This window comes from Lampetra fluviatilis, chromosome 33 (genome assembly GCF_964198595.1).
Source record: "Lampetra fluviatilis chromosome 33, kcLamFluv1.1, whole genome shotgun sequence".
Taxonomy (NCBI): Eukaryota; Metazoa; Chordata; class Hyperoartia; order Petromyzontiformes; family Petromyzontidae; genus Lampetra; species Lampetra fluviatilis.
The window spans coordinates 2,399,241-2,415,213 of NC_136307.1; the positions used below are offsets into that span (position 1 = coordinate 2,399,241).

General features: G+C 48.5%; 2 protein-coding genes across 6 annotated transcripts in view; one reads left to right on the plus strand and one right to left on the minus strand.

The window, feature by feature from the left end:
- Positions 1 to 15,973, minus strand: part of LOC144943931 (fibulin-5-like) — a 610,861-nt gene that overhangs the window by 557,599 nt on the left and 37,289 nt on the right. The gene's annotated exons all lie outside the window — the stretch shown is intronic.
- MACROD1 (mono-ADP ribosylhydrolase 1) overlaps positions 1 to 15,973 on the plus strand; it is a 198,500-nt gene that overhangs the window by 147,980 nt on the left and 34,547 nt on the right. For all 5 annotated transcript variants that reach the window (XM_078871820.1, XM_078871821.1, XM_078871817.1 and 2 more), the window contains 2 exons: positions 4,607 to 4,723; positions 15,238 to 15,362. In XM_078871820.1, the coding sequence (XP_078727946.1) occupies positions 4,607 to 4,723; positions 15,238 to 15,362 (242 nt within the window). The remainder of the gene's footprint in view (positions 1 to 4,606; positions 4,724 to 15,237; positions 15,363 to 15,973) is intronic.

Below are 15,973 nucleotides of genomic sequence, written 5' to 3' on the forward strand. Positions count from 1 at the left end.
GCAGCACATCCCCCGGGCTGTTATAAACGAAGCGTTAATTCATGACCACAAGGCTTCACAGCTACTTACTTGTATATTAACGGTTCTGTAGGAAGAGGAGGCCAACTTGTTCGGGTCAGAGCACTGGGCCAGCATCAAGAACCTTGAGTTTGAATCCGGGGGCTTCAGCCGCCAGTGATAAAAGCAAATTCTCTCCGAGGAGAAGATTTGTTGATGTCAGACCAGTCCTCAGTGGCTGGCCAAAGAAGCCACCGCATTAAATCTGGTTTCCCCTCACTTCATCTTATTCCAGCTCTCGAGGCTTCAAAATGTCTGTTTGATTGACATGCCATTAGCAATCTCTTATAGGGCATTAAACTAGCTGTCCCGAGCGCGGTTAAAACGCCGCTCGAAGCGACTTTAAGTAGTCGTTGCGTGACTTCACCTTGCCGGGCCGTTTTCCCCACATACCGTTTATCTAGAGTTCCCCCGTGTTCATGTGTTAATCTCAAGACATAATTGGAATATGAAAAATAAATATAAACTTGCTAAATACATATATTCCCACGCATATATCGGTTCCCCTTGCTACCAAAGGGCAGCGATGCATTCTTTCTTTTACACCACACCCAGAGAGCAAGGGGAATAAATTGATCTTGGATCAGGCGAAAGTGGGTTTGTTGACATCTACCAGTAAGCAGGCGACGTGGCCTTTGATGCTTAGCTAGCGGCAAGGCTCGGACCACTTAAGATGGGGGTGGGGGTTTGGCAACTTGGGAATGTTGGACCAAGGGCATTAGAGATTCCACAAACGTTCACGAAACTTTTCGTGCCCCGAAAAAATCCTGGCTGTGTTTCCAACCTTTTCACTGAATTAGGGTAGACACTGTGCATTGCCAGACTCTATTGGGAGTTCAGAACCAGTGGTGGGAATTAAACTTTCCTACGGTTTGGGACCGCACCGAGGGATGATTTGTGTGCTCGATGCAAAGCGTTTGGGCTGCCGAGTTCGCTGTTCGGATGTTTTGCAGAGGCAGATTTGTTGAAAATTCCTTCTAAACTTGGAGACGGATGCAATTTTATTTTTAGCGATTCTATCCCGGCTGAAACGACCGTGAGAGAGCGGTGCTCATCTCGCTGCTGGGAAATTTCACACGGCTGTGCCAGTTGCGGAAATTCCACATTGTATGATGGTGGAAGTCTTATCTGTAGAATGACTACGATTGAGTTCCCGTGAAGTGATGTTACGTTTCTGCCGTTAAAGCCTCGTAGTGATTCTTTTGGCCGGTGTCGGGATTTAGTTTCCCAAGCCACGTGCCGGGGCGCCACGCTGACGAGATGTTAACTACCTCGCCTGGTATACAGGAGGTCATGGGTTCGATCCTGACCTGAACGCGTGGCTATTTTGAGTTTGCATGTTCTCCCCGTGGTCACGTGGATTTTTCTTAAGGTCCTCTGATTTTTCCCTCCGCATTTAGATTCAACATCACTCGTTTAGAGTATTTGGCTGCTATTAATTTTCACACGATAAGCCACATCGTTGAAGCTCGGTGAGCCTTACCTGGTAAAATAAATCTAGCTTTCGTCTAGTTCCCTGTGACGCAGCACAAGATGGTTGGGTTTGATTGAGTCTCGCTTTAACGAGGCTCCAGATATGGAGGATATTTGCTTCACGAACTGTATATTACTTTTCAGGGAGGATTTTTTTTTATTTGCATTGAAGATTAAAGCTTTGACAAATGGCTCGTCTGATCGTTTCACAAAGTCTTACGATCAAAAGAAATGTTACGTGTATTATGTATGACGGGATTTGGGGTTTTATATGTATCGTTGTAATTCTGCTGCTAAAAGGTTCGCATTGATGCAAAGCCTAGTTTTATTTTTGTTCAGAGTTTCCACATTGTTTGAAAGGCTCACTCTTAATAAAGTTTTGTTCGTATATATTTTGTTTTATTCGCCCCTATTTATTGCCTAAAATTATTAGAACTGTTTGGTGCTAAGCCCAGTGGTAGAGGCCCCTAAATATTCCCCTCCCAGAGGCCACTCGTGGAGAATGACATTTTCCGGTCGTATTTTCTTTTCTTCATTTGCCGCGGAAAATATTGCTCCTCATTGTAAAGCATAGGCAATAAACAAGCAGGAAGCGAGCATTCTACAGCATCAATTCCCACGGTGCTCTCTGACCCGTCCGCCTCTGGGTTTTTCTGTGATATTAATATTTTTTTGATTGCCGTCGGTCGTCCGCGTGGCTACGATTCGTGACGAACAGCTACCCGTTGTAGTTCCACTTTGATGTCAGCTGCCGGATAAAAGCTGTCAATACATCTGTGTGTGCGTGTGACTTTGCGCGCGTGCACACACACACACACACGTCACGTTTATGCGAAGTCGTGTGTCGAAGGCCTTCGACGCTTCACGTGGCCTCAAAGTGCACCTGGCCTGGCGCACGCGCCGCGGTGACGTCACCGTCAGTTAGCGGCGAATGGCGGGGTGTTGTTGTTGCATCGTGTGGATTTGTCGTGGCCTATCGGGCAGCCCAACCGTATGCTGCGGAACGCGTGTGAGCAAAGCCGCCGCGCTTGGCGTGCGGGAGACGATTTTACACGGGGATGCCGCTTTGGTAGTGGGGGCACAGATAACGGAATTCAGCACGGCGCTTGCACTTTCCACGCGAGTAAAATTTGAAGAAGAAAAAACGCGGCACGTTCGTCAAAAAACACTGCGGCCTTGAATCTAAATATGCGCACAACGGGATCACGTTTTGGGCAATGAGCCCCTCTTAATGATACACAAGTGGTTCGTGTGCTGTAGGTCGACTCAGCCTTAAATGGTTACCTGGTGCCATGTGTAAGAGTCGGCGCTTGCAAGACTTTGATCGTGTGCGTATCAGTGGCCATACCCCACCCCGTTACGTGCAATGCTGGCTTTAGCAGGTGCTCACTGAACAGCATTTCCCCCCCGACAGTCGATGAGGATACTTGCTAGCAAGGTGCACCTAGCCCGGCACCGATACGCACAATGGGAAATTGCTGGCATTGTGGTTTTCATGTAGCGGTAGGATGGTGTGACGGCTAGCGCACAAGTCGTACGATCCCAGCAAGACGCATTTGATTTCTGCCCACGCGCAAACAACAACATTGGAAATTCGTACAGGCAACCTTGCATCGAGGGGGGGGGGGGGGGGGCTCCCCTTGGGGGTGTCGGCGTGAAATGAATTCCTGCTGCTGCGTTGTGCCCGTGGCCATCGTCAGCAACCCGGAGACGGACGTGGACGTGTGCGAACACGCCGCCGGCCATTCCCATCTCCCTTGCGTGAGCCGCGCAAGGGCCTTTTCCAGGCGCTCTCCGCGTAATCGTACCACGGTGGCTAGGAGATGTTAACTCCCTCGCCTGGTATACAGGAGGTCGTGGGGTTTGATCCCGACAGTGACGCTTGCTGCTGTATTTGGAGTGTGCTTGTCTCTCTCTCTCGCTGCCCGTGTTTGTGTGAATTTTTCTCCGGGTCCTCCGGGTTTTTCCCTCCGCATTAAGAATCGACGTACGTTCAGAGTATTTGGCTGCTATACATTTCCACATGATAAGCCACTTCGTTGAGCTGTCCTTTGTGGGCAGGTCGCTTCTGAAAAAAAGCTATATAGCTCAGTGGGCTTTACCTGGTAAAATTAAAATTGTTTAGTTTAGTCTGAGGAGCCAAGAGAAGTACGTCACAATCAGAATCTTTAATTTGACTGCAGGAGAAATCCGATGCGCAACGAAGCTCTTGTTCACAGATGGCCAGTAGTTGTCCAATTGTCCTTGGACGGGATACGCTGACGCAAGGGGCCGTGATGTATGAGCCACATTGGCATTGGAATGGCAGCTCTAGAGAGACTGAGTGAGGTCCTTTCTGGTAGCCTGGGACCACGGGGAAAGGCGACGACTGCACGCAGAGGTCTTCATCCGGCAGTGAATAAACGATGATTATAATTATAAAATGTCGGCTGTCAGAGCTCATACGTAATTTTGATGCTTGTTTATTGGCTTGGGTTGGGTCATGTGCTGCCAGTTGTGTCAAAGTTGTTTTCATTAATCCTCCACCATCATACAAACGTGACGAATTTCCATATAAAACGTGCCAAAACAAATATGGATGGATGAATGATTATGATGCCATTGGTGACGATCGTGTTTGTGCGTGTGTGTGTGTGCGCACGCATATTTACATGGTGCATCTGCCAGCCATCTCGGTCAGTCAACGTGACGTCCTACCAGCGAGCCTTCGACACTACACGTGGTCTCAAAGTGCACCTAGCGTGGCACAGGCACCGTGGTGACGTCGCCGCCACTTAGTTGTGAACGGAGGTTGTTATATGTACATGTAGCCGATGATGTTGATCGACTACCGATTCACTTGAGTGCTGAGCTATGTGTGCGTGTGAATGCCTGTATGCGTGGCATACCACCCGGCACTACTTCCACCACTGTGCGGCAGTTGCGCAAGTATGTATGTTGAACTTCTTTCGCACCGCCAACCGTGCTAATCGGAGGTGCGGAGAGTGAGAACGCAGTGCGCTTCGGTAGGCCGCGTGCGTTCCGTTCGTACCGCCGTGAAGACTGACGCCCTTTTCTGCCGCCCTGTTCTTGGCAGTGGACGGATGCATCCACAGGTCGGCGGGGTCCCTGCTGAAGGAAGAGTGTCGCTCCCTCGGAGGATGCAGCACCGGCAAGGCCAAAATCACCTGCGGATACCGCTTGCCTTCCAAGTGTGAGTTGCGCTGCACTCGCCACTGGACCGCTCTGCTCTTATGCTTACTCGCTCATCCAAGCACTCGCTCACCTACTCATTCACTCACGCACCCACTCGCCTACTTATTCACTCACGCACCCACTCGCCTACTTATTCACTCACGCACCTACTCACCTACTTATTCACTCACGCACCCACTCGCCTACTTATTCACTCACGCACCCACTCGCCTACTTATTCACTCACGCACCCACTCACCTACTTGTTCACTCATGCACCCACTCACCTACTTATTCACTCACGCACCCACTCACCTACTTATTCACTCACTCACGCATCCACTCGCCTACTTATTCACTCACTCACGCACCCACTCGCCTACTTATTCACTCACGCACCCACTGGCCTACTTATTCACTTACGCACCCACTCGCCTACTTATTCACTCACGCACCCACTCGCCTACTTATTCACTCAGACACCCACTCGCCTTTTATTCACTCAGACACCCACTCACCTACTTGTTCACTCACGCACCCACTCGCCTACTCATTCACTCACGCACCCACTCGCCTACTTATTCACTTACACACCCACTCACCTACTTATTCACTCACGCACCCACTCGCACTGCTGCACTTGTGAATTCCCTGTCCAATCATCACCGTCTCTTTTCCCAAGCTCTCATCATAACCTTGCTCAATTCTCGAAACGTAATACTCTTATTTGTTACAACTTTGATAGTGATGTTTGTTGCTGGCATCTTGAGGTTTTCGGGGCCTTTAGTCCTGTGCTGAGCAATTTTGTGTAAAAAATAAATAAAAGTATTCTCCCATGCTGGCCCAGATGGAGTGCCGTGGTGGCAAGATGTTAACTACCTCACCTTGTTGAGATGATGAATTCTTCCAAACCCCCAAATTCTGCTTTTTCGTGAATTAAAATTCCCGGTCCCTCGTACGTTATCTTGACGGGGTAATCGTGGTTATTTTCAAGCCACTCCGCCAATCTTATGGAATGAAGTTATTGCTGCGCGTTATTGATTCTGGGAACACGCCTGTGTTGCGAGGGTATAAATATATGTACACATTAGCTCTGCCTTCTTGATGCTAACCTAATGCATCTCGTGTCATTGTACATCTCCCCAGGTGAGCGCTGCGATTTTTTTACGTTATTAAATGGAATCTATTACATCAATGCAGAGTTAATGATAACTACATTTATCTGACAAGCGCATCCACGTGTGGTCTCTTGGAAATCGCCTGGTTGACATCATCCCCTGCGGAGTCGTGATTACATCAGTGTCATCTCCAGCTGACTCCAAATGCTTTTGGGACACAAGCCGAGCTTGTAATGGAGCTGGCTCCTCACTAAACAATGTGAAAATAAATTTAAACCGAGCAAAATACCAAGTGCTGCTACTTTGCCACTACTCGGTGGCGAGGAGATGTTAACCGCCTCGCCTGGTATATAGCAGGTCGTGGGTTCGATCCTGACCCTTGCCGCCTGTATTTTGAGTTTGCATGTCCACTCTTCCTGTGGTCGTGTGGTATTTTTCTCCGGGTCCTCTGGCTTTTCCCTCCACATTCAGAAACATACGTCTACATTTCCACATTATAAACCACTTCGTTGATGGCCATGTCGCTTCTGAAAAAGAGCGATATAGTTGAGTGGGCCTTACTTGGTAAAATAAAAATGTTTAGGTGGCTCGCAAAGCAGCGATGCGTGCCACTCACACTTGAACCCCACTGCGAGTGATACGCGCTTTACATGTATCACAGTAGACGTCACCTTTCTGCTGGCTGGACAGAGAGAGAAGGCCAGAAGAATAAACTTTACAAGGCTTACACACCTTATGCAATGATTGTACGCTTGATCTATTTTACATCTTAATTTTTCTGTGATTTGCTTTTCTGTCCTATACTTTGCAGTCCGATCGTGTTTTTTGCATTGTTTGTTGTTGTAACTTCCTGACCCGCTCCCCGATCCAGACATATGTGAAAAAGAGCTTCCATAGGCTCATCGCATTTCTCCGGGAGAAATAAATATTCTGATTCTGTATTTCTTTAAATGGCGAGGAGCTGCGCACGCACATCGCACACTGCGCTGTGAGCCCAGCGACCCGAGTTGGATTCCCGGCCAGCTTCAGTGGCGAGCGATATCGAAATCGTCCCCGCTGTGTCGCCAATGCGCATCGCCCTTGGTGGCGAGTTGTAGTCAAGACATCCCCCGGGGAGCCCTTCATCCAGCAGTGGAATGACGGGGGGGGGGGCGGCTATACACAATGGAGTTTTTTTTTGGGTTAGATCACGTAAATATACGTGTCTTTTTTCGCGATTTGACCACAAAAAAAACCTCTAATGGATAATATTTGTCGTGAACAAGTTCAAGTTCATTTATTAGGTATAGCCCTGTGAGCCATTCGGCTCTTGAATCGGGTGCAACCGCAACAAACAAAAAACAAAAACATGAACAAGAAAACATATTTAAGTGACGTGTTAAACTTAGGGGGCTATACGTTGGCGATTATTTGTATTTTGACTTGTTCACTGAGAGGTCAACGCACCTTGGAGTGTCTCCTTATTTATGGATTACTGCCCAGTAAAAGCTGTGGTTAGAATTACTAAAGTATTCCGCCTCCAATAAAGTGAAAGTTAAGATCATGTTATATAGGATTGTAACAGATTGCATGTTATTTGCAGATGCTATGAACTCCTCCACACATCCCTCACAAAATGTCATTGTTTGGCAGTCGTGTAACTCGCACACGTGGAGTGTCGCTCCATTCATAGCGCGGGCTACTCGCACCTGTTCCAAGATGCCCTGGTCAGATTGGTGGAAGAATAGGCCAAATACGCTGTCGTGGGGTTCTCCTGGGCCTCCGTCTGGTGCAGGCCCTTCCGCCAGCAGTAGCGGCATGAGCGAGTGATTGCAGAGCTGCGCCTTTATCTTGTGGTCATACAAACGCATGCCCCATGTGCAGGGTTGTGCTGCCCGCATTCACGATTGAACTGCGTTAAATGTATTTTCCAACAGAATGACCATCATAACGTTGTAAGGAGGATAACCTCTTAAGACTTTGTCCAATTTAAATATCTTTGTTTTTGGAACGCACGAAAGTTAACCAACTTCAAGGATTTCAAGCAAAGTCCTTTACATCACCCCCAATGTCACAATCCGAAATAATTAATTGTTGTAACATTTATTTTCTCACGTGTCGGTTTACATTGTAGCTCGTGTGTGCAGGCGTCTTGTCAGAAGGGCTACATATCCATGCACACGTCTCGGTACTGTATTCGCTGTGACCTATGAAATCTATACTCTTAGTTTTTTCGGTAAAGTCACGTAGGTAAAAAATGAAATTAAAATTAATAAAAATAAAATAATAAAATCACGACGTTTCGGAGGCCTCACTTGATACAGCAAATCTAGCTGTGACGGTCCCACCTGATGACGGAGACTTGTGTTGCCTCCGAAACGTCGTGATTTTATTATTTTATTTTTATTAATTTTTCATTTTTTTTACCTACGCGACTTTACCGAAAAAACTAAGAGTATGAATCCTTGCAGTCACGAAAGCTTCAAATCTAGAACCTATGGAATCTGCTCGCTTACCCCGCACTGCATAGCAGTTCTGATATCCTGTGGAATATTAATGAACGCTGTTGTTCATTATCAATGAGCAGTTGGCCAAAACATGTTACTCTTTCTTCCCTGCCTAGCCAGAAATAAATTTCTCCTGTTATCTCTTTCATTTCATGTCATCCCTGAAGCAGCAGTGATTTCATGTATTCCTATTACAGGTGCATCAAACAAAAATGACTGTGTGCGCGTGTGCGTGTTTGTAAGTGTACACGTGTACATCCAGCCAGTTGGCACAGCGGTGGAGTGAGCGGCGTGGTATCGCAAGGTTGCAAGTTCAAATCCAGGTTCATCATCCCCCCCCCTCCCTTGTGGGTATACTTTCCCCTGCCATAGTAATGAGCAGAAAATCACCTGGACTTTGAGTGCTGCAGTTAAAGCAATTTATTTGTAAGCGGTTGATTGCAAGTCCAAATCCCGGTTGGGGGGTAGACTCATTGCATAATTTCTTTGGCTCGGCAAAAACAAGTACCGCTTTCTGGGGATGCATCCGTGCTTGTCCTCTTTATATATATTGGGCCCTCCACAGGAACGTGGAATTTCCACCATTGGATCACAGCTGCTGACAGATGACTAACCATCCTGTGGCATGCTTGAAACAAGGGGGGGGTGACACTTTGACTTGGCTTGACAAGCACATAATTGACTCCATATACCCTCGCATACCTGTATATGTATGCTCATTTCCCATCATTATTCGCACGTAAAGTAATGTAGGAATAATTATCTACTCTCTGTTTTTGGGCCACATGGAAGTTTGTCTTCTAAGGATCCCGTCCAAGCTTGGCACCAGAAGCTTTTATCCGGCGAGCAGCCTTGTGGCGCAGGAAGGCGCAATCTGATAAGTCGGCTGTTTGTGGTTAATGCTGAGAATCCAAGCTGCGGTGCGGGACGCTGCGGCTGCTCATGCGAACGTTGTTGTGGGCGGGGTTTTTCTTTACTGCCAAAGCAGCAGCAGCAGCGCATGACCTGAACACCCACGAACTTGCCAAAGTTGTCACTTTCCCATGGCTGAAAGTAAATAAAAAAAAGTATTCAAAGGCTTTGAAAAAATAAACAGGTTTTTTATTTGGGTGGTTAAATAGTAAACTAATCATACACTTGTCGTGAATTTATACAGAGTGGCTGTAAACGGTGACATCGTTGGAATATTTTTGTTAAGGCCGGCTGGCTGGCTGGCTGGCCGGATGCTGGGCGAGCGTTTGTGGGAAGTGCTCCAGAAATGGAATATCGCACGCCGCGATGGAAGTCGCAGTCATTTTCAGTGCATTCCTAATAAGGTAACGTCACGCGCGGTAAAACTAAACAAAAAAACGCCCAACATCTGAAGTCTGAGACCTGGTAACCAACCCTTCTCTCTCGGCCCTGGCAAACGTGTCTCTTAATATCGCCGTGTTTGCAACAAGTGTATGGTAGAAATTACATCCCCCACCGTGAAGAAGAATGTTAAAGATTTACTGCGCATTTATTTTTGCAGAATTCGTTCAATTGTGCCTCTTCTGTAAGACTAACTACGCGGGTATCACTCAACAGGGAATTACAGCGGCCGTCGTTTATGGGCGGATGTACACTAATAAATAGTGCATGCTCCTCTTATGCACGTGTCAGTGGGAGGTCACAGGTCAATGTGGTGTAGAGTGTTACCGTTCTGCGCTATGAAACCGTCAACCCAAGTCTGATTCGCGCTCACGGCCAACACCGGTGACGACTATTGGAACCGGTCCTGGGCCTCCCCGAGGTCGACTCCGCCTCAAATGAGTACCTGGTGCGGTGTGTAAAAACATCGCCGCTGGGAAGACAAAGGCGGCCCGGCATGGTGCTGGCCACCCACTCCCTCGTGTGCCATGCCAGCCTTCATAGGTGCTCGCTAACAGCACTTGGTCCTCCAGTCAGGGGGAATCTTTGTCTAGAAAAGGCCATCTCACAGCACTCAACGCTTCCAGGCCAACCACAGTTCGGTAGGTTGCCAAACGCACTTGAAGCCTGGCTCTCCCCTGCGCTGAATCCACCTACAATGAACACTGAGCGCTTTGCACGCGAGCACTAGCGAGGGGGGGAAAGACTGCCCCCAGCATTCACTTGCTTGCTTTGTGGCACTGGCTGGTTGGCTGGTTTGACTTGCTGACTGCAAAGGGCTAATTCTGTATCGGGTCACCGAGCCAGGAGAGTTGAGATCCCGAGTTCGAATCTTGGGCAACCACCCGTGGTGTTCTCAATTGAGTTTTATGACCTTATTATGGGCACTTAATGGCCGGACAAAAGGGCCATCGTGTTAAATTTTGTTCCGGCTTAACGACGTCGTATATTCAGTTCTTCGGGCCAATTTCTTTCGCGTGGTTAAATTGGTTAGATGGCCACGCGACAAATGCTTCTGTCGCAGGGCGGTTTTGAGACGGTGCGCTCGATGCCTTGGTGGGTTCAAGAGGTAGTTCAAGGGCTCTCAGAAGTAGTGCTACGTTGTCCCCTTCCACAGGCCATTCTCCAGCATGTGTGCGAGAGATCACAATCGAAGATGATTTGCCTCCTGGCTTGCACCGATGAGCACGGATCGGAATACGCTTGGGACACAAATGAATGCGCGCATTGTTGAGCAAGTGTTCCCTGCCAACATTTTCCCCAGCATTCTCCGCTGGGCGGGGAGGGGGTGGGGAGGTGGAAAAACAAGACAGATTTTCGCGAGTACATGGATTCTATATTTGTAACATTTCACATACTTTCTGGGCAATAAAGCCTGATATGACAATGTTGCTCACGGTGCATGAAGCCGGGGTCCCGCTGGGTAATGTAGTGTAACGCTCAGCTTGCTCAGCCCACATCCCCGGTCTCGACCTGACCAAAAATAACACGCGCGATAGGGGACCCTTATGGGACGGTGCTTCTATTAATCTGCTGCCTACAGCAGCGACACGGCACGTTTGCCAAAGTCCGCAAAGGCCTGCGTGCTCAGAGCGAGCACGTACGTTAATCTTCTTTCGCGCCGTACGTAGCCAAGCGTGCTAATCGGAGGTGCGGGGGAAGGACAACAAACTAAACACAAAAAGGAGCTCTGAAGAAATTCGTCTTCAATATAGATGATTTAAAAGTGCATATTGGCGTCCTAATATAGGAAGAAGAAAGAGTGTTTCAGACGGCCGCAGAAGCGCATAAAGTGTTCCGTTCCAGGAAGTAACATTTCTCTATTCACGTGTGCAGTGGTGTTGTGTTCTTTACTGAAAAGTAACGCAAAGGCCTGGTGTTTTTGTTACACAATCCGATAGGGAACATATTTGATCATCCGTCATGAAGGGAGGTCACATAGATGCCACGGATGTTGTTTAGTTATGCGAAGCTTGCATCTTTACGCTACAAGCAGGAAGCAAAAAACCCACGATGAGGATTTTTTTTAAATGTCACGGCAGCTGTGCTTTTTTAATTTGGTTGTCAGCGTATTTGTAAAATCACCACTTTTTGCGACAAACATAGCGAAGTACACACCTCGCGTGGCATTGCCGCAGACCTTTGTAAATTAACTTTCTATTCAAACACAAAAGCACCCGGCAATATACATAGATCAACATGATAGCAAAGGGGCTGAATATTCTTCCCCACCGCCATCATAAAAAAAACTTGTCTTATCACTGAAAATGAGTCGGGCTAACATTGTGGAGTGAATTCACGAATTGGGTATTATTTTTAGTGGTTCGACGGCAATCCGTAATACCTGCAAATGAAAATGATTCACACCGTTTTTCTAAAGTTCACAGTTTATTTTTGCAAGTCCCAAAGTTGGAGAATGTCGTCTCTTCTAACATCGTAGGTACAATAATTTTGCCTTCTCGTCTATGTGACATTGGCGATTGCGATGATTTTGGTGAATGATTTTCCTGTGGCACTTATCCCACACCTGGCATTGCGGTCCGTGAAATTTTCCTTGGCTGATCGCGTTCCTTTTTTTTTTTGCAGTTTACCATACGAGCCTCTTCTCTTTACATTCCTGCTCTTAAAAGTCTTTTCGATTTCCCCTGCACAGACGGGGGTCAACGTCAGCGGGGTCAATTTGAGTCTATTCATCTATTCATGGCTCGTAACCTTTTACTGTTTGTCTTACGTTGCGCACGCACCGTATCTGTAGCACGAACGATTTGTGCAAAATTAAATCGCAATAGCCGGTAATGAGAGCACCACATGCTGAAAGCTAAAACCTACACTCCCCCACCCCCCCCCCCCGCTTTAAAAGAGAGAAATTGTGCAATGTTATTCGACTTTAAACCAGAGCCTTCAATAATCCAATGAACTGTTTGTGTTGTAACTGAAGACGGCCTCAATGTGCTTGGCTTGGAAAAACACCGAGTCAATCCATCAGTTTAACTCCCAGAGCCACACTCGATGTGGGCACTCAGAAAAACGTGGCCTGGCCTGTGACGAAAATTGAAATGCACACTAATTTTCCTGCCCGTTCCTCCGTTAAAACACCCCTCCCTCCCCCCGCCTCCTCCCCCCGCCTCCTCCCCCCTTACCTTCCTAGCCACTGCCTACGTGTCAGAGGCACATAAATTAGAAAACGTATTAAAGGAATGGATAAAGTGCAGGCGTAATTGACTGCACGCGTTTAAATAATTGGTCGCCCGTGGCGGCAGCGGCGGTTGTTGCCGTCGCTCTGTGCGGCGTTGGGCACCTTGCTGCCGTAGGAATTTGCCGTTTCCTGCACCGACCCCGAGCCGTACGGTGTCGCCGAGTCGACCGTGCATTCACTAGAGGCGTCCGTCGGTGGCGATGACCAACTCGGCCTCGAGCTCGTTTCAGAGATTTGCAGTTGCGCAATGAGAATTCCGATTTGGATTTGCGTTGCGGCTCGGTGCAACCGCAGCTCAAGGGGCGTCGGCAGGAAGGCAGGCTTGATGTTGACGCGATGCAGAACGGAGCCTCTATTTAACCAGGTGAGAATGAAAATGAACAATAACGTTTCTCGCAAACGAGACCTGGAAACCCAGTTGTACTGTGGGTGTGTGACGTACAGTACGTACACTGAAGCACGGTGTTCAGTGTCGTTGTCGGGGGCGCGCGAGAACGGAAGCTTCCAGCGTTGAGTGGCTCCGATCCGACCGCCAGAGTTGGACGGAATGCGACGAGGGTGACGTTAAAGATGGCATGGAATCCCTCGCGAGAACAAGACGGTCATCACTAGGAAACGTGCTCGATTGAGAAACCTAGGTCGATAAGGAGTTTATGACGGTCGGATGGGCCTGAAAACTCCATAATGTCTCGGAAGAGTTGCGTTTCACACGGTGCACATTTTTTCTTCTTTTTGAAAAAACACCATTCTGCCATTATGTATGTTGAACTTCTTTGACAGCATGCGTAGCCAACCGTGCTGATCGGAGGTGTGGGGGAAGGACAACAAACTAGACACAAATAGCAGTTTTAAAGAAATGTTTTTTCAATCTAGATGATTTAAAAGGGCATAGGTCCAGTGGCTTCCTAATATCGGAAGGAAGAGCATTCCAGACGGCCGCAGAAGCGTGTCTGAAAGCGCCACGCGATGGGTTTACTGTCTTTGTTCGATGGCCAGCCAAAAGCCGCTGCTGCGAGGATGACCGGAGTTTGCGTGATGGATTGTGTTTCTTAATTTTTTTGTTGTTGTCGATATTCATAGAAAAATGTGAATCGGCTGGCACGTCGAATAAGGTACTTCAGTCCCTTGTTCGGGCACTTTGCGGTTTGAGCAACGGCTGACACGGTCGCTGTGCCGTCAATTGCGGTCCATGCGGGAGGTAACAATGGGGGGGTGATTCATGGCAACGCGTAATTCGTTTTGGGACGTCATTTGTTATGTGTAAACGGTCTCTTCATTTCAAGTCTATTTTCAATTGATTTTAAACAATATAGTCCTGTTATGCATGATGTTGGCCACGTATTCATCTGTGTACTTTCTCTCTCCATTATTTTAACTCTACTACATTGTTTTGGGGTTTTTATTTTTCCAATCTGTTTGCAACTATTTTTGATTGCGCGATATATTTGGCCTTGGGTATTTCAGCATATTGAGTTTTTTTTTTATCCACAAATTATTCATTTTCCCCAGAATCCCTCGTATTCCCCTCTACCCTTAACCCTGACCCTAGCCAAAGAGGTCAAGGCAAAGGTGCAGCACTGCAACTTATTACTCACGCCACTGCCGGCAGAAGGGCCCGTTGCACTCGTGGGAGCTCCGGAAGTACCCTAGAGGGTATTTTTGGCCCACCCTTCCACATTGGCCAAACACCTCGGAAGAGATGGGTGTACCCACACTCTAGCCCGCCACGTGTGTTCTTGCCGATCAACTAACTGCGGCGTAACCCGTGTCCACTGCTGGGTGGACAGAGGCGGAGGAGGGATTGGTAATACATTTGCCCCATTGCATCAGCTGCCAACGCGCCCTTTGGATCGCAAGTCCAGCGTCCAGCGATGCACCACACCGGCATCCGGAGACTTGTTGCCTGCATGGCCAGTCACCTCGCTGTGTGCGGCCAGTCACCTCGTTATATACATGGCTTGCTTGGTTAGGATTCGCGAGTTCGGGGAATCCGACGGGGGGGGGGGGGCCGCGACGTGAACGCTCCGGCTCCGGGAGGTCGGAAGCAGAGCAGGCGGAAGCGGTGCCTCTCTTAACGGCGCTGGCACACGAGACCGCGGCGAAACGCACAAATGCAAGGACGTGCAGTGCACCTCGGAGTGAAGGGCCTTGCCAGGGCCACGCACCGGGCCACTCACCGGGCCAATACCTCCACGTGCCCCATACCGGAAACGGCTGCGACTTCGGTGTGCGGGATATGAGAAGAGGGATAATGCCCCGGGCCTTGTATACCTCGTGCGTCCCGTAACGTTGGTCGGCCTCGTGTCCCCTCCCCCCCCACCCGTCCGTCTCGTGCGAGCAGACGTGATCCACACGGTGGGGCCGCGCGTGTTGGACAGCGTGCCCACGCCCGAGGAGCGCAAGCAGCTGGATGGCTGCTACAGCGAGTGCCTGCACATCGTGGAGGACAAGGAGCTGCGGTCCGTGGTGAGGAGGGCAGGGGGAGGGGATTTGGTGGAAGGGAAATGCTCCAGGAGGGAGCTTCCGTCGATTGCTGTGGTACAAACCCCTCGGTGGAGGCTCATCGATGCGAGAGAGGCCACTTGAAGAGACGTCACAAGGAGACCTCTCCCGTCTCTCCTGGGTCGTTTGGCCAATGTGATGGTGAGGCCCCTCGATCGGTGTTGAGGTTAGGGAAATGTGATTTTTTTTGGGGGCACTGATGCCAATTGAACAGTTAAAAACATAGTGGCAGATAAAATCCAGATACGTGAAAACAAATTATTCCGATAAATGAAACTGAGAAAAAAAATGCATGTTTGTGTTTAGCATTGATTCAATCTTGGATACAATGGTTATGGAAATTGCTATTTTTGGAGCAACGTGGATAATAATAACACGAGAGATTTGCAACAGAGGCTGGATGGGTGCATTTGCCAACTCCCTGAATTTGGGTGTTAAGGCAGTCAGTCAGTCATTTGAGTGTGAAGGCAATCAGTCAGATGCGCGACAGCGAAACTTGCCTCGCTAATGCAAAGAAGTTACGCCCAGTGAGTGCTTATTAAATGTACTCACTTATAATAATCTAAACCCCAGGG